Genomic DNA, 17,738 nt, shown 5'->3' with positions numbered 1-17,738 from the left:
CTGGCACTGCGTGCTGACAAAGGCTCACTTCTTTGCCTTGCTGAGGCTTCTGGGAGCTGGGAGGACGTGTGTGTGTGTGTGTGTGTGCGCACGCGTGCGCGTGTACACACATGCTTGCTTTGCACGCTGGCTAGGAACAGAGGTTGTTGCAGATGGCTGGGATGTTCTCAGTGTGGGGATGACCCCTGGGGAGGGGACATGTTCGGGGAGGTGCTCTGCAGCAAACAGAAGCGGGTGCTGTGTTTTGGTGTGGCATGCCAAATGGCCACTACCCCTGGGGAAGCGGCAACCCCTTCCATTCCTCCTCCTCCTCCTCCTCCCCCCCAAGCAGAGGTACAGGGTTGGCAAGGCTTCTCTCAGAGGTATGCAGCCAGAAATTGGGGTACACGCACACTGCAATCTCCATCTCAGCAAATGCCAGGTTGTTCACCATTTTACATGGAAGGGAAGGGCTGCCTGGATTGCCTCCCACACAAAGATGTCTTTGCCGGTGGAAAAGGCAAACACCTGCCCTGCATCAGAAGGTGAAGGCGGGGATGCTTCTTGAGTGATACCTCTGCCAGGGCCCTTCTTCCCACGCTGCCTCCATGGGGAAAGCTAACATGTCTCAGGGTGTTCAATAGCACAGTGTTTGTGAGGAGGCCCCTGACCCATTGCTGTGCCTCAGATTCTGCAGGAGTTAAATATTTGTCTGCTCCTTCAACTGGGAGCTTGGAGGTGTTCTCATCCCCAGTCCATAGACCCATCTGGTCTGAACCTCATGTCAGCGCTGAAAGACAACACTGTAGTGTCAGCCAACAGAGTGAATGCTGGCACGGATCATCTGCAGAGCTCAGGACCAGGCATCGCTCAAACCAGGGCAGCAACAGGACGGGGATGCTGCAAAGGCCAGCAAACATTGCCTGCATGGGTCTAGAGCAGGAGCTGTGGGAAGGAGGAGTAGGTGAGACAGGTCCTGAGCTTGTGCTACATGTGCTGTGGATACGGCACCCTGGAAAGTAGGAAAATACTGACCCACTCATGGTAGTGTGCAGCAAAAAGGCCAGATGCTTCCTCTTCATGGATTGCTCCAGCCTCTGGTAGACTTTTTATGCCAACCACCTGCAGTTTGGACCTTTGCAGCAGTCCTGCATGCCCATGCTTTTCTCAGGCCCCAAGAAGGCTGCAGTCAAAAGCAGGACTGTCAACCTGTTTCGCACGCACAATGTTGTTGTTTCATTCATTGCCTCGCTTACTTACAAGAATGTCATGTGAAATAGTGTCAAATACTTATAAAAATCAAGCTGTAGGATGACTGATGCTTCAGTTTTGCCCTGGACAAATCCATGCTTGCTTTCCCTTGCTGGTCCTGTGGTGCAGTTTCTGTCCCCTTGGGTCAGAAACCCCTAAAACCAGGTGATATCCCCAAGTCCAGTCACTGTGAATGTTTCTGGTCATCCTTTGGCTGTGGCTGGTGAGGTCTGGCAGGGCCCCCAGGACATCATGACACAGGGTCACAGAGTGCCCAAACCTTGAGGAACCGCTCTCCTGCCTCCTCATCCCTTTCACATGGTGTATTCTGGCCCGCAGTCATGACTCACTGGCCATGCAATTTTGCCGGAAAGCGGTCCAGTGCTTGTCTCACACTGCTCTGCTCAGTGCACTGTTCTCAGGGCTGGTTCCTTACCCTGGCTTGGCTACCTGGCTTTAAAGTGATGTCTAGGTGGTATGTGGCAATGATAGCATGGTGTTTGAGGGTCCTGGTCCATCCAGGTCCTGCAAAACAAGAACTTACCTCCCTGTGGCCAGCTGCCTCCCTGGAGTATGGCTTGCTTTGGCCTTCAAGCAGCATCTGGCATAGGAGTCCTGCATGGCCCTGGTGACATCCCAGCACTCCTGGGAAAAGAGCGGTAGGGACACACAGAAAACCCCAGTTGTGCTGTGGGAAATTCAGTGCTTAACAACTTGTGTTCTCCTAGGCCCTTTCCAGCCAGAGATGAACTGCCACATCTTCTGGCTTTACAGAAGGGGTCCTTCACTCTCACAGCTCACTGCTTTTCCTCCCCGAGTGCCTCTGCCTGGCATCCCTCTCCCAGCTCTCAGGTCAGCTTAGGATGTTCCTAACATTAACATTTCAACCTAAGTTTAACATTTCTGCCACCACTGGCAATTGTCCCAGCTCCAATCTGGCTGCCTCCACAAGAGCCTTGCTGCAGTTTGGGCTCCCAAGAGCGGACAGTGCAGGCAGGGAAAAGAGATGAGGAGATGCATGAAAAGCATCTTCAGGGTTCATGGAATGAGCACAATTCCTCTGCACCCTTAGACCTGTGGGTTGCGATGAGAATTGGCCAGCTCAGCTAGTATCATCCTGGCACATGTCTGGGACATTGCCTTATACATGAACCTCCCCTTAGGATTAAAGCTGCCCCATTCCTGCTCTTGTGTCTCTCATCTGCTGCCTGCTGCGTTCCCTTCCACGGTCATACCAAGCCACGCTCCAGCCTGTGCAAGGGAAGCAGGCTCAATCCTGGTGCACAGGAGCCTTTGCAAAGTTGGCGTCACAAGTAGTGACAATTAACCCTGCAGAGCACCTTCCCTGCCAAGCACTTTCCAGCTCAGTATCCTGGTCAAGAGATAACACAAGAAATATCTCCTGTTTCCCTCTCCATGGAAAGGATTTGTGCAGCAGGGAACACTGCAGAGTTTCAGGCTCTCAAAAAGTATTGGTGGGGCAGAAAGAAAATCTACCCCCCAGCCCTTCATGTGTCCCTGCTAGTGCCTGCTGGGTACCTCTCTGTGCTTGGCAGCAGGAGGTCCCAAAAATGTCTCCCTCCGGAAGTCTGCAAAAGTTTCCAGCTACTTTTCCTCAGGGTGGATGTTCTCATCAAGGTTTGACTGTTTTCAGAAAAGCCTGAACTCATCCAAGCTGGGGGATGACCCATCCTTCAGGCAATAAGGGTGCACTAATCCTCTCCATTTTATATAATACATGCCTGGTACCAGCTACACAGTGCCAAGGCATGAGAAAGACTTGTCCAAGATCACATTCATGAGATGAGGAAACCACAGTCAGGCACCAAAAAGAAGCATGGAGAGAAGGTGAAGCCTGTTTCTGCCAGTCCTGCTCGGCCACAGCTCTGTACCTGGAGAGAGTTTATCCCCCCGGTTTAGGGGGACAGCTGATAAAAAATCCACTACTCTCCAGGGCAGCTAGCTATACCAGCACCATCTATCCTGAATGGAGCAGTCTTCACCCCCTTCTTCCTCTCTCTCTTCCTCAACCCTCCTCCTCAAGTTAGGACCTGGAAGGTAAGGACTGCAGCTCTGCTTGCCTTAAATTTGTGGCTACTGGGAAGCCTGTCTCAGCTGGGATGGAGCCGGTCAGATCTGATGGCTGTCATCTCCCTCCCATCCTGGAGAGGAAAGTAAGCCAGTCATCTTTCCTGTGAAACAGCCCAAGTTCCAGGAATGGGGCCGTAACGGGGGTCAGGTCTGGAGCCATCCTTTCTCATCAACCTGTGATGCACTGCCCCAGCTGGGCTGCTGCCAGCAGAGCTCTGGGATTCCCCGCTGGGCCCTAACATACTCCAGGCTCTTTATTTTCTCTCTTTGGAGATTTTGCAATCAATTCTTGCCAAAAGTCTTTACCCTGGCAGCCCTCAATTAGCTGCAAAGAGTTGGTGGCAGGCAGCCAAACTGCCCTGCTTGGCCTCTGTCTTTCCCCACATCGTTCCTTTGCTCAAGCACCCTCCCTGTCCGGGGTGGTGTGCATGGGGAGGAGCTATCTGCTCCCTCTTGGCAGCTGCATTTGTGTCTATAGCAAAAATCAGTGAGATCTTGTATGATAGTGCGAGGGAAATGGTGGCAAATTCAGGTCAATCCACCCAGAGGAGAGAGGGGCTGGAGGTCACAGCTGGAACCCATTCAGATTCCCCAGCTCAGCTGTGGACCTAGTGGCCAAGAGGTAGCACTGACATCCTCAAAGCACTGCTGGAAGGATGTGGTAGGTGCTGGTGGCTCCAAGACATGGCATGGCAAAGCTGTGCTTTCCAGAAGGAGGCAGGTCCCCCTCTCTGAGGGGGCACAGCGTGCCCCTGCAGGGAATCACAGGGTGCTGTGTAGTTAAGTGCAAGGAGGGGAGGATGGAGAAGGTGAAGACCTTCCCCTCTAGGCCAGTCCTAGTGAGAGAACTGGAGCGCGAGATGCTTCCTGTCTGTTTCCTGTGCAAAAAAACCACTCTCCCGGCTTAGAGATTACAGCAGCAGTGACGGGTCTTTCTGGGCCACGAGCCCACTTCTTGGAGTCTCCAGGGCAGCGCCTGGACTAGTTTGATAGACTGGAACGGGACCCGTGAATGCATCCAGATAGACTGGTGCTGAGTCACGGCTGGGAGGCCTCTGCAGTTCCCCCCACCCCTCTAGCAGGTCACTGCGTACACCCCATCGCTCCTCCCCACTTCAAAAAGGAAGGAAAGGGCAAGCCACAGCACTCCACAGGGGAGTGAGTGCAATAGAGGTGTTCAAGACATCTGCCTTCAGAAAACCTCCCTGCCAGCTTGCCCAGGGGGCTTAGCAGAGAACAGATCAACTCACCCCAGCAGTGAGCAGCCAACGGTCTCCCTTTCCACCAGGATGGAGAATCAGCGGCACAGTCCCAAAAAGGAGCCCGAGATCGAGCTTTTTGTGAAGGTGAGTTCCCCAAGGCGTGTTTGCTTATTAGCTGTTGCCTATGGGCTCAGAGGTGGGTGGGCTGTAGCCTGTCTTTTTCCAAGGTGTCATTAATCTCTAGCTAGTTTCAAGTGATGGAAGTTTGTGAGCGGCTTCATGTTTCAGAGTCTGGTGAAGAGTGCCAACCGAGGGTTACTTGCCTGTTCCTGGAGCCTGGGCATGCGGGACGCTGGAGCCTGGCAGTGAGGATACCTAGGACACTTTGGCTTGGGCAGAGACAGAGTGTTGTGCCCCCTCCAACTCCCGTTGGGGAGCTTGGCGGCATCCAGCCCTGGATGCTGTGTTAGCTTTGGCAGTGGTCACCTGCCGAACAGTGCTGCTGGTAGTTGTTACAATGAAGAGGCACGTGTGCCTCTTGAAACCAAGAGGAGAGGTGTCTCAGCCCAGGAAAAGCAAGCAGGAGTGCTGAAGTGAAACAGAGCAGCTACTTCAATTTTTTCTTTGAGCGGGAGTTGTGAAACAAACTCTACAAGGCTTTGGGAGCCTGTGCGAGTGCCCACGTGTGGGCGGATGGGGAGGGATGGGATGGCTTCTTAGGCCAGCCCTAGGGGATTATTCGCTGGAAATGTTTTTTCCTCCATTAAGCAATTTTTCAAATACTTCCTCTGGAACATTTCAACACTCCTGTTCAAAACATTCACAGAAAACATGCAGGGAATAGAAAGAGAGGAGCCAAGGCTGACAACTGAATTCTGCATAAGCGCATATGCAAGTGGTGGTGGCAGAGAGGCCCCTGGGACAGGATGTGGCCCCAGGCATGCTGTCATGTTGCAAGCGAGTGGGGGAAGAGCAATAGCACTGTTTGCCACCATGTCATAGTGTTAAGGGTAGTTCTCCAAGCAGCCTTTCAACCTCTGGGCAGCAAACTGCTGTGAGCTGTGTAGCCTTTGCTACTCTTCTAGAGACAACTAAGTGTCTGAAAGGACCACCGCATCTTTGGTGCACTTTTCCCACCAGTACAGGTGCCTGACACCCCCTACCAGTGCTGGGTGAAGGTCCATGTTGGCACCACACCCTTGCTTGCAGAGGGATGTAATTGGAAATAACTGTTGTCAGAAAGGATTATCTGTGGCTTAGCAGAAGAAAGTCTCTCCCATCCCCTTGCTGAAGCTGTGGCTGCAAGGATAATCACCAGGTGCTGAGCTTCTCAAGGTTGAATCCAGGCAAGTGTGTTTTCTGGGTGATTGTAACTCAGAAAAATTAAATTCTCTCCTTCCACACTACTTTCCCTCGCAAGGATGTCTGGGGCAAAAAGGAAAATGATACACGCCGTTACTGTAATGGCTGCAGAAGGTTTAAGGGGGTTTTGTACAGAAGGGAACAGAAAACAAAGCAGCAGCTTGGTCAGGACTTCCCCTAAATCTTAATTTAGCACTGAAAACCCCCTCTGACAAGTTAACAGACAAATTAATGCTGTGTCTCATTCTCCTACCCTTTAAGGCACAGATTTATTGAAGTCATGTGAGATCCAGAAGGGGCTGAGCAAACAGGCACCCTACTGTACTGTGAAGTGCCAGGGCACCCCACACGTCTCCCAGGCTGCAATCTGTCCTCTGAGATACCACTGCTGGTGTCGATGATGACAGCCATAAATCATGGCTATCCTGGGATGGGTGCTGCCAGTAAGCCAGTGCTCGTGTGAGTGTGCTGGCTTCAAGCGTGCACCAGTGCGCAACACCTTCTTGGGGCCTGGTAGAACTTTCAGCAAATGCTAAATTAACTTGGCAAGGATGGGGATCTGTGGGTGGTAGTTCCCAAGAGCCTATTCATAATTTCTCATATTCCCTCTCTTGTCATCTTCAAACTCTGGGAAGGCCCTGCGGTGTTGCTAGCTCACGTAACCACTGCTCAGCTGCTCTGGCAGGCTTTGCGCAAGTATGTCCCGCTGGAGAAAGTCCTGCACTGGCAAAATCAGTCCCAGACATGCCTTCTCCAGGGTGCATGACCCAGCCATCCCACCTGGCAGCAGTCCTCAGGGTGCCAGGTAGTTGAGCATCTCCCTGCCTGGCACCATCAGGAAGAGGCTCTGTCCCTTATGCTTAGTCCCATGAGGAGTTTAGCCAACTCCAAGACTGCTCTCCAATTTTCTGGGTAGCCACACAGGAATTGTGGGCAGGTCATGGAGCACTGGGTGGGTGTTGAGTGAATCTAGACAGCGTCAGCCATGCCCCGGACACACTCATTGCCTCCCTCCTCCTACCATGTTTCATGCTGTTTCACCAAGGGAGGAAACATTGGGGCTTCTAAGCAACTTTGAGTGTTTAATATCTTGTGCATTCAACTCCCTGCAAAGGTGCAGAGTTAGGGCTAAAAGCCTGCACCTCTCTGGAAAAGCTGGGCTGGCTCAAGCCTCCCACTCTGTCCCACACATCTGGCCATCTCTAGCCCTCTACTAGGCTTTATTTTAGAGACCAGTGCAGACCTCCTAAGACCACAATTCCTCATCCCATGCCAGCTACACTTCCATGGCCTCAGCAGCCCTCAGTGGCATCACCTCTGTACCCAGATATGGATCCAGAGGCATCTTTACAGCTGCATCCCATAAAGTAGCCCCACATTGGCTTGCCTGGGGAGGAGGGGGTTTGAAAACCCAGAGTACAGCTGTTTTTTCCCATCATTGTGCTGTGATGGCTCTGCACTTCCATTCTCTCAAGGAAGGACTGGAGGGCTAGAAGGAAAACCAGTGAGGAAATCAGCCTGGGAGAGCTGCAGGCTCTGCCTTCCCCCAGCCTGGGGTGCCAGGCTGCTGTAGGGGAAGAGACGCTCTCTGGAGAAGGAAGCAAAGAGCAGAGACTTCCCCTCCTTGCTGCTTGGGCCCTGCTGGGGAAGGAAAGCATGTGACTACAAATTTCTCCAAAACTCTTTCCTCTGAGCACCCTAGTTCCTGAAGGTTGCTGGGTGGGCAGTGTCCTCCAGGGCCATGGCAGGGTCACAGAATCATAGAATTGGCAAGGTTGGAAGGGACCTCTGGAGATCACCTGGGTCTCATTGCTCTCTGGGCTCACCCGGGCCAAGCCACAGCCCTTCGCCTCTCTGCGGTGCTCAAGCACCAGTGGAACTGCTCCCGTTTCCTCTTGATAAAGATTTGGTTCTGAGCATTGTAGGATGAGCCTGGCTTCATTTTTTTCTGCAGGGGTTATCCTGGTTTTCCTTTCTTTGTGGTCTAAAATTACTCAAACTTCTGTTTTTAAAAGACAAAAGGGAAAAGCACCCTGAGCTGTTCAGAGGTTGGAGTTACAAGGCAATTGTGGAGAGGTCTGAGATGGGACAGTACAGCCAGCCTGGGCATGAACAGTACCATCCTTGGTGAGGGGTATCCTGTCTGCCCGTATTGCCCTGTCCCTCACTACCATTCCCCCATTTGCCTTGCACAGCACCATCTCGTGCAGAGCCACTCATTGCGTTGGCTCAGCATAGCAGGTCCCACGTAGCTGAAGAGCCAATTTGCAATTAAGCCCCCTCACTCCCCAGCCTTGTACTGATGGAGGAAAGTAAGTGGAAGCACAATCAACTGGCTCCCCTCTTCTGCCACCCTGTGTGGCTCTGCCCCCAGCAAGAGAAATCTCAGGGGAACAACAAGAAAGTGCGAAATTCATGGTCCATTTAGCAGTCAGTCCTCATGCAGGGCAGCCACAAAAGCACCTTCTGAGCTGTTGTTCTTGGAGATGCTTCAAAAGATAGTGTTAGTTTTGACTTGTAACTGCCATAGATGATGGACTGGGAAGTGCAGTAGAGATACCCATTGGTATGAGAGCAGGTCAGCCCTTGTGGCTATTTTCTGATTATCTTCCCTCCAATTTCCCCACAGGACACTTGATACACCATGTTATCTATTTTAAATCAATCCTCATTTATCAGAAGCTGATATAGGAAGCAGATTAGTGATTTATGACCTTCATGCCAAACTGGCTCCAGGGCAGAAACCACCCAGGAACAACTCTGGTGGACTCACAGCTCCCGCTGCATGGCCTACTGCCCCAGCTTAGTGGGACCAGGCTCTCAGAGAGCTTTTCTGAGGGCTCTGGGCTGCTGCAGTCAGAGCAAGTGATGGCAGGAAGAGGCACAAACATCCACAGGCCCTGGAGCACACTGGGGTCAGGGCTCTCAGTGCTGTCAGTGACCCTGGTATGCCATGCAGGCTGCATCTTCATAATTTTCTAATTAATAACCAGCAAGTAACATTAACATGCTAAATTCCCTTCTGTGATGGCTCTTCAAAGACAGGAAAAAAAGGGCACAGGAGATGTAGATGTGGATTTGCTGAATGCATACCCTCAGGCTGGGTTTTATGTGCTGCTCTAACTCGCACATACTCCATTCCTCTCCTTCTTCCTAGCTCTGTTTCTTTAGACACAATTTGCTTTGGTGACAATCAGCCACAATGCCATGCATGTGCAGAGGGGGGATGGATCTCCAGCCCCTACAAGGCCCTCTCTGCACCAGTGAAAATGTGTTGATGCTCAGGACTCTCACATGAGACCCTTGCTTCCGAGTTTATCCATAGGAAACTTAAGCAAAGGAAAGTATTGTTTTTTTCTCATGAGCACAATTTCGTGACAAGTGAGAATAAGAAATACTGATTGAAAAGCATTTGCATCCTTTTGGAAGGATGATTGCTTTTGGTCTGGTAGAAAAGCATACCATAACCTTCACCTGACCACTTTGAGTGTTAGTACTTTCTTGTTTTGATCAATTTACTGTCTTTAGAGTGAGTCTTAGGCCAGTGTAACTCTCCCAGAGAAGCTAAGCTTTCTAGTGTCTAAAGGTTTCTAGGGATGTTATTCCTGCCTGCAGCTACTTGACTTTTTTCAATTCCATCAGATTCTCCAAAATCTCATCGCTTTCCTGCTTAGCCTCTGGACTTCTGCTTTCTTGCCACTTACCGAACTGGCACCAGATGGGCAAAACCCTGAGGGAAATCTGACAGGACTCAGACAGGTTGTCCAAGCTCCCTGCTCTCCAGTGTCCTCACTGATGCTTGATTTCATCCTGGAGTTTAAAATACATTGCAGAAAAACAGGTTACAGAACAGTCCCCTGAGATAATGTGCTTGTATCGCTGGAACATCATGGCTCTGTTGACACAGCATTGTCTGCAGAAGATTAAAACTTCAGAAACAGACACATGGCTCCATTTCCCACTGATACTGGGTGGGATGGAGAGTACAGACTCACCTCCACATGGGCAAGGATAGACTTCCTACTAGGAGCTGGTGCAGCTGCCAGCACTTTGCCAATCCAGCAGCAGGGCAAGAGCACAGGTCCCACTTGTAAAACGAGGCTGGCAGCCACACAGTTCCCAGATCGTGCTCCCCCACTCCTTCTCCTCGCAGAGGCGAAGGAAGCTGTTTGTGTAGCTCTTTGCCATCCTAAACCTGGGGAATTTATGCCTGGGCTCTTTAAACACAAAGGAAAAACAGCCAGACGCTAACAGCACACAAAAACAAACCACTCTCTTCCTGGCAAGCATGAGCACATTTCCCTTTGAGTCCACCCTCTGGAGTCTTGCCTTTCAGCCAAGTGGACCCTCCCTTCCTCTCCCATCTATTATCAATCACCTTCCACCTCCTTCTCCCAGCCTCCTCCTCCTCCCTGTTTTATCTCACATCTCTAGGAAGGATCCAAGCCTGGCCATCTTGAGGACAGCCTCCAGCATTTTCCAATAGCAGCAAGACCATGGTTCAGGACAGAGGGCTCCTACAGCTGAGGCCCCCCCAGCATGACTGCCACCTGCAGCTCCAAGACAGGGCCCAGCTGGGACCAATTTGCAGGGAAGAGCTACTTAATGGGCTACCTGAAGGGCATACTGGCTTGGGCTAGGGTTCCGGTTATGTCTTCTGGTTGTCTTTCTCCTGAGATCAGTTTAGGCAGTTCTCCAACTCCAAGCCACCTACCTTTCTGGACTGGGGCTTTGCAAAGGAGATATTGGACCCTTTGCTCTTGCGCACTGTATTCACAAATCTGGCACGTGCGTTCACGACACAGCAGCCAGGCCCAGAAGCATGTGCTAGGTGGATGGTAGACAGACAGACAGACTGATAGATAGATAAACAAACATAGGCACTGTGATGAAATTCCTGCTGTTACAAGACCCTGTGCCAGCACCCCAAACCTCAAGGTCTGCCTAAGTCTGCAAACAAAACGGAGAGGAGAGGTCCTGCAGATCTGGATGGAAGGCTGTAGGGTACTGCAGTGGTATAGAGCTACACTCTCTGAGGGATTGTTTGGTGCACCCCTAGGAGTGCCCCAAGTGTGGGGCCTGGATGTTGGGTTAAATCCATGTTTTTTGTGCTTTCCCTGCAGGCTGGTCTGGATGGAGAAAACATTGGAAATTGCCCCTTCTGTCAGCGCCTCTTCATGGTGCTCTGGCTCAAAGGAGTCAAGTTCAATGTGACCACAGTGGACATGACCAGGTAAGACAACACCACAACACAGCTTTGTGCCATCAGAACCTGTATGGTGAGAGAGCCCATGGCTCAGCTCTCCTCTGTGAGTGCTTTCCTCCCTTCCCAAAGCACCTCTGTCAGCATGGGCTGCCCTGGCCCTGCACCTTACCCTGCACTGGGGTAACCCTGTCACTGTAAGAGGGGCAGCAGTGACAATTCCTGCTTCATGTTCCCCTGCCTGCGTGGTGACCACACTGTATGGATGCATGGGATGGGCCAGCACAGAGATCTGTCTATGTACAAGTACATACAAGGACAACAGCTACCTGTCCTGTTGGATTTGTGTGCAAGTCCAAGCACCATCAGACCAACAGAGCAGTTGGAGAACACTTCCCAGCCCCTCAAAGTCAGCAGAGCATATAAATGGAGATCCTCCAGGCCCTGTGTTCTCCCATGTGCCCATCCAGGTCTTGTTTATTGCTCCAGGGAAACTAGCTGGTGCAGAAAATCTGCAGGCACTGAGTCTACTTATTTTCTTTATTCCAGGAAACCTGAAGAGCTAAAAGATTTAGCACCAGGCACCAACCCACCCTTCTTGCTGTTCAACAGGGAGCTGAAAACGGACTTCATTAAGATAGAGGAGTTCCTGGAGCAGACCCTTGGCCCACCCATGTAATTATAACTTGCTCCTTCCCCCTTTCAGGGCCTGCAGGGCACTTAGCAGCATTGAGTAGTGTTTGGCAGATGGGAAAAACAAGGTAGGGTGGTGGAAGGTGCCTGGAAACCAGCACGGGGGCAGGGTACCAGCTCTTGGCCCATCATGCTGACCTGTGGCCACACTCCTACACCCTTGTGGGACCTTGCTTTGCAGGGTCAGAGCTTGCAGTGCTGAGTGTGTCTTCTGTGCAACAGGTTAGGCTGCAAGGAAACAGGGTGGCCTGGGAGAGAAAACAATGGGAGGAAGTGTACTATCTGGTCCCTCCACGTGGACAGAAGTGGAAGGAGCAGGCGAGTAGGGGGGATGTTGCTTGCAGTGTGTGGGCCAAGAGCCCCAGTGAGGTGGTGCTGTTGGTTTTGCAGCCCTCAGCAGCAGCTGGTATCAAAGGGTAGGTGGGAATGTGAGATGCTTTTTGCATGTTTTATCTTCTCTGTTCAGCTCAGTCAAAGAAAACACCTCTATTTGAATATGGGAGTACAGCTGGCCAAGAGGGTGGCTGGGGAGGGAATAGTCTGTCTGAACTGAGGAGAAGAGCTGCAGCCCTGCTGCTGAGTGTAAAATGGAGCTTTCAAATGCATCTTTCATCCAGTTCCTCGGACATGTCTACCCTTGCAGTACATCCTGGGACATCTCAGCAACCAAAAGACCTTCCCTGAGGAAGTCATGCAAGTTTCTGGCTTCCCCAGGCCCCTCTCATTCCAGCATGCATCCTCCGGGCTGGGTCAGAGCTGCTGTGAGTGACCCCAATCTGCAAGCAGAAGTCTGCTCTGGGGCCACTGGTGTCCTATAACTCTGCCCCCTGGGGTTGCTGCAGTATGTTTTTCTCATAGCAAACACCCAAGACTAGGCTACAGCTCCCAGAGAGGCAACTGCAATCACTTAAAGCTTCACAATACGCTCACAACTGGCTGAATTGCACCTGCATCCGCCAGTACCAATGCCAGGAACCACGGTTCTGGGAATGATGCAGCTGACTATTGTTAAGGACCATGCAGCCACATCTCTGAGTCTGTTCTTTTTTGTACTGACAGAAGCATCTCTTTAAAGGTATCCACACTTGAGCCCCAAGTACAAGGAGTCCTTCGATGTTGGTAGTGACATCTTTGCCAAGTTCTCGGCGTACATCAAGAATCCACGCAAGGAAGCAAATATCAGTAAGAAACATTGGCTGGAGGGCACAGGGTCCCCCATGTCTCTGACCAGCTCGTGGTTGTGGCTGGGAGAGCCACGCTGCTGAGGCAGGCTCCTAGTGTACACTGCCTCTCAGAGGAAGGGCCTCATGGGGAAGAGGGCTGTCAATCTGCCTTGCTGGGGGAGCAGCACTTTTGTTGGAAAGCATCTTGTTTGCTGATAGATAAATCCTGCTATCACACTGGGGTTCCTGTTGCTTTGGGCTTGCAATCTTTTCCAGTGAAGCCATGCTGGCAAGCAAAAGAGCAGGCAGGAAGGATGAACGCAGTCCTTTTCCCTCTGCACTCCTTGGGGCTTGCACCCCCAGCAAATGCAGAGCTGCATGCAGATGCTAGCCAGAGGCCAGGATGCCTGGCAGCCTGCCCTGCTGAGGAAAGCACATCCTGGAGGTCCCAGAGAGGAGGCAAGAGGCGATGCTGCTATGCTGGTCCCAGCTTTTGGCTCCAGTTAGCAGAGCTGAGGCCTATCAGATGTCACTGTAATGTGAGGATACGAGCAATGCTTAGATGCATGTCATCTGACAGCTCTGCTCCCAGAGTTTTCATTGTGTATTCTCTGTCACCTGGCAGAAGAGGCCCTTGCAGGGATCCAGCTCTGTGTACCACAAGCTTGGCCCAGAGGTCTTCATGCCCGTACACAAAGTCTGGGAGAGGCTCAGCAAGTTGGTCAGGAGGCCTGGCACAGTTATGAGCCCGGCAGTGTGCTGGGAGCTGAGGGGAGCCACTGGATCTGCATGTTGCAGGCTGGCTCTGAGTATTCTCCTGTCCACCCAGATTTCGAGAAGGCCCTGCTGCGGGAGTTTCAGCGCCTGGATGTCTACATGAACACCCCTCTCCCTGAGGAGATTGATCAGGACAGCATGGAGGATGTTACTGTCTCCAAGAGAAAATTCTTGGATGGAGATCACTTGACACTAGCTGACTGTAACCTCCTGCCCAAACTGCACATCATCAAGGTAATAGCACTGGCTCGCAGGACCAAAACAGAGAGCATCCACCCCAGGAGGTGGTAAGGAGACAGGGTAAAGAGCCTGGGGGTGGTGATGTGAGCAGGGGGCCTGAGGTCCCCTATTTGTCCCTGCTAAGCTGGGAAGCAAATCTTTCTGAAGTGTTGGGATTCTTAGCCTCCCTCTCTCTCCTCTGCTCCCTCTACTCTAGATCGCAGCCAAGAAGTACCGTGACTTTGAGATCCCAGAGGACATGACAGGTGTCTGGCGCTACCTGAACAATGCCTACGCCTGCGATGAGTTCAGCCACACGTGCCCAGCGGATGAAGAGATAGAACGCACCTACGCCAGTGTCGCCAAGAAGATGACCTAGTGCTGCTGCTGGAAGCATGCCAGCAGCACTGCCTCTGTCCAGACCCCCTCTGTCTCCATAGTCCTGACACAACCAAACTCTGGCTGAGAGAGGATTTGGAGGGGGGTTTATGGCATTAGCCACTGCCTTTTGGAAACAACGCCTTGCTTCACAGCCGCTGCTGTCCCCTCCTCCTCTGCAGGCTGGCTGCAGCCCTGATATGCCATCAGCATGTGTATGTCCTGGTCACTACCTGGCTGCAGTTGCAACTACTTCCCCACCTCCTAAAGACAGATCTTCTGGGGTTGCCAGTATGGCCTGGAACTACACATCATAGGAAAATCTGAGCACTAGCCTTTTGTATTGGCACCCTTGATGAAAGAGATGAGATCTCCCAAACAGTCTTACCAGCTACTGCTATATCATCCACTGCTGGAACTGCATGAGCATCTAATGCCCTACTCTGCCTGGCCCTGGTCTCTATGGCTGCCACCCAAATTGCTAGCCCCACACAGGCGGAGCAGTCCTATATGTTCAGGAAGAAGCATCCAAGTGTCCAGGGATACCAGCACATCACAGATTCATGGGAAAAGTAGCTGTTTGAATCCACCCAGTCATCCTTCTGTAGAATTTGTGGCTGGTATCTCTTCTACTAAAGCATCCACATTAGACCTGAAGACGCTTAGAGAATCTGCATTCAGTAATTTACTGCAGCAGTTAACTACCCCCACTGCTAAAGGAAAGAATTGCAATGTGCATCTAATACTTCTTTAGGGGCATGTAGGTGCTAGGGATGATGCTTGGTGTGAGAGTGCCAGGACATGCCATGGGTTGGGAAGGAGATGCGTGAGGGCTCTGTAGAGGGCTCAGGGTGGAGGGATCTGCTGGGATCTTGCAGACCAGCCTGGTGCAGCCATACCCTCACTGGTGTCAGGATATTTCTCCTGAGCGTACTAGAAGAACTGAAAGCACCTAACTACACAAGCAGCTGGCTGTAAAGTCCTGCCTGGCTCCTGCGAGCTAAAAAAGCTATCTTCACCTTGCCTAACACCATGAGAGATGCAGCCATGTGCAAATGCGGTTCTATCACCACATTCCCAATCCCCACCAAAACTGAAAGCGTCAGATTTGGAGAGCTGTAGGGTAGGACATTCATGTGGTTTCCACGCCCCAGGACCAGTCAGCCTGAGAGAGCAGGCAAAAACTGGTCTGCGAAGCATTGTTTTTGTGGGCGATATCTGGCAGATTTGGTGCCAGCCCACTGCCCTTGGCTCTTTTTTTGTCCCTTCTCATCCAGCATCTTTGGTGCAAGAGGAATAAAAGTTGTTCTGCATGGCCATGACTTCCCATCCTCCCCCATCAGATGCCTCCAGCTCCCCAGGGCTCCTGCCAGCATCTATGAATTCAGCCAGCTCTCTCCAGCCTTTTGCTGGTGGACAAAAAATACTGTAATACGAGTGTAACGGCCTCTGCGGAGACACAGAGAGATGGCAGAATCACCCTCCAAATCTCACTACTGCTTCCCTCTTTGCACTAAAAGATGTGTCCTTGCAAACCTGCTTCTGATAGTGCTGGATTTGGGGACTGTTTTTTTTTTTTTTTTTAATAATGGGTTTTGGTTGGTTGGTTGGTTTGTTTTTTAAACTAAGAACAGCAATAAACTTTATTTTAATAGTGCTTGTTTGTGTGTTGTCTGCACGCAGGCCAAGGCTGCAGGGCACTGAGACAGCTACAGTGGATAGAGAGAAGGAGGGGGTCTTTCCCATGGTGGAAGCTCTTTGGGGCTTTAACATAGGCAAAGCCATAACCCACAACAGCCTGCCAACCTGGCACTGCTGAATCACCAGGCTGCACGTGGCCATGAGGCTCCTGCAACACTTCAGCGTTGCTTGCAGGAGAGATATTCCCTTCTTGGGATGCTCACGTGCTTCACTGTGATCTACCCACATCCTGCACACTGCAACAGGAGGAAACAGGGCCCTTCACGATGTGGAGATGGAGCAACCGTGGGATGGAGCAAGCCAGGACACAGTGCACAGCTGCAAGAGGTTTATTCAGGGAGGTGACAGTGCTTTGCCTTTCTACACAGTGCCATTTCCTGCACTTGGCTCCTGCTGGTGGCCTGCAAACCCCTCCAAGGGTATGGTGGCAGCTCTGCCTTGCTATGACTGCAATTTGCCCCACTGATCATCTGATATGCAGGGCAATAGGCATGTGGCTGTGGGGGGCACCCTCTCCTGGGCCCTGATGGGTCTTTTCCCCTTCCCTGTGACACGCCTTCTCTGCTGCAGATCCTCTCCCTTTTCCATCATGAGGAAATGAAGACCTTTCATTGCTCTGTGGAAACCAGAGCGCACTGTGGTGTGATGGCCAGGCAGGGTCACTCACAGAGGGGCCAGCTGGCAGCTGTTTGGGTAGAGGCGTCATGGAGCAGGCTGGCAGACAGGTGGCAGGCAGGGCTCTTCTTGTGTCGCTCATTTGGTGACACAGTATTTCCAGAAGCAAGCTGGAAAGGAAAGGAAAAGACGCCTGTGCAAGAGACTGCAGCACTGCTTACCTACAGCAGAAAAAATTAAATGGAGAGAGATGTCCGTCTCTTTTCCTGGACTCCCGTACAGTCTTGCAGTCAGTTCTACGAGCCCAGCCTGGGAGTTGAGTGACTTTGCCTTAGTCCACACAATGGGTACTCTCCACCCCAGGCCACTGGCACACTCTGCCCCCTGAAATGGGCATCCTCCACCACACATCTGACCCCCAACCACTGTGTATGCTTTGCAGAGCACTTGCAGAGCACTTTCTGGTTTGGAGTAAAATGAGAGCAGCCCACTGTAGCACGGTGACCTCATGCAGCTGGACCCCAGGACCCACTGGGAGCCAGCACTCACCTCTCTTGTTGGGTTGTTGAGAGGCCTGGTCTGCCTGGGTAAATCCCTGGCTCTGGAGCTCACTCACTGTCGCTATCTTCCAGAGAACTGACTTGAGGTCTTCCACCTGCCATGGCAGAGGGTCATGTGTGCAATGCACATCCAGCAGAATGAACCCCCAACCCCCCACCTCCCTGTCAGACTGAGGAGGGAAGCGGTGTTGGCACCAACATGAGCCTCTGAACAGACTGCCTCCAATTTAAAGGTCTGTAGGGACAGGGTTTTCTGGGACCTTGTGGGGAGCTGGCTCACAGAACTCTCCTGACCAGCAGTATACCCCTTGACCACTTGCCCCAAAGCCAAGGCAGCATGCCCTACCCACCAGGCGGTCAGGGACATCTTCCCGGAGAGCATTTTTATTTCCTGAAAAAAAAAAAAAAAAACAGATAAGTATGAAAAGCCATGAGCATGCAGGGGCTGCAAGTCTTGCATGATGGGCAGGAGCCAAGGAAACATGTCTCAGGAGAAGGAGAGAGGAAGAGTGGACATGGCACCAGCATCTACTTCTCTCCATGC

General features: G+C 51.8%; 1 protein-coding gene across 2 annotated transcripts; it reads left to right on the top strand.

Annotated features, from left to right (window-relative positions):
* The first annotated feature begins 4,310 nt into the window (after positions 1-4,310).
* Positions 4,311-15,975, top strand: CLIC2 (chloride intracellular channel 2). Of its 2 annotated transcripts, XM_062584707.1 has the most exons (6): positions 4,317-4,667; positions 11,009-11,118; positions 11,638-11,763; positions 12,857-12,963; positions 13,774-13,955; positions 14,158-15,975. In XM_062584707.1, exons 1-6 carry the CDS (start codon positions 4,611-4,613, stop codon positions 14,317-14,319), a joined length of 744 nt encoding a protein of 247 aa, XP_062440691.1. In that variant the 5' UTR covers positions 4,317-4,610; the 3' UTR covers positions 14,320-15,975. The 2 variants fall into 2 exon arrangements, with proteins under 2 accessions (XP_062440692.1, XP_062440691.1); XM_062584708.1 differs by lacking the exon at positions 11,638-11,763 and having other exon boundaries at positions 4,311-4,667.
* The last annotated feature ends 1,763 nt before the right edge of the window (positions 15,976-17,738 follow it).

This window comes from Rhea pennata, chromosome 11 (genome assembly GCF_028389875.1).
Source record: "Rhea pennata isolate bPtePen1 chromosome 11, bPtePen1.pri, whole genome shotgun sequence".
In the NCBI taxonomy this organism is placed as follows: Eukaryota; Metazoa; Chordata; class Aves; order Rheiformes; family Rheidae; genus Rhea; species Rhea pennata.
Note: the sequence above shows the minus strand (reverse complement) of the source record. Positions and strands in the feature narration are given on the sequence as shown.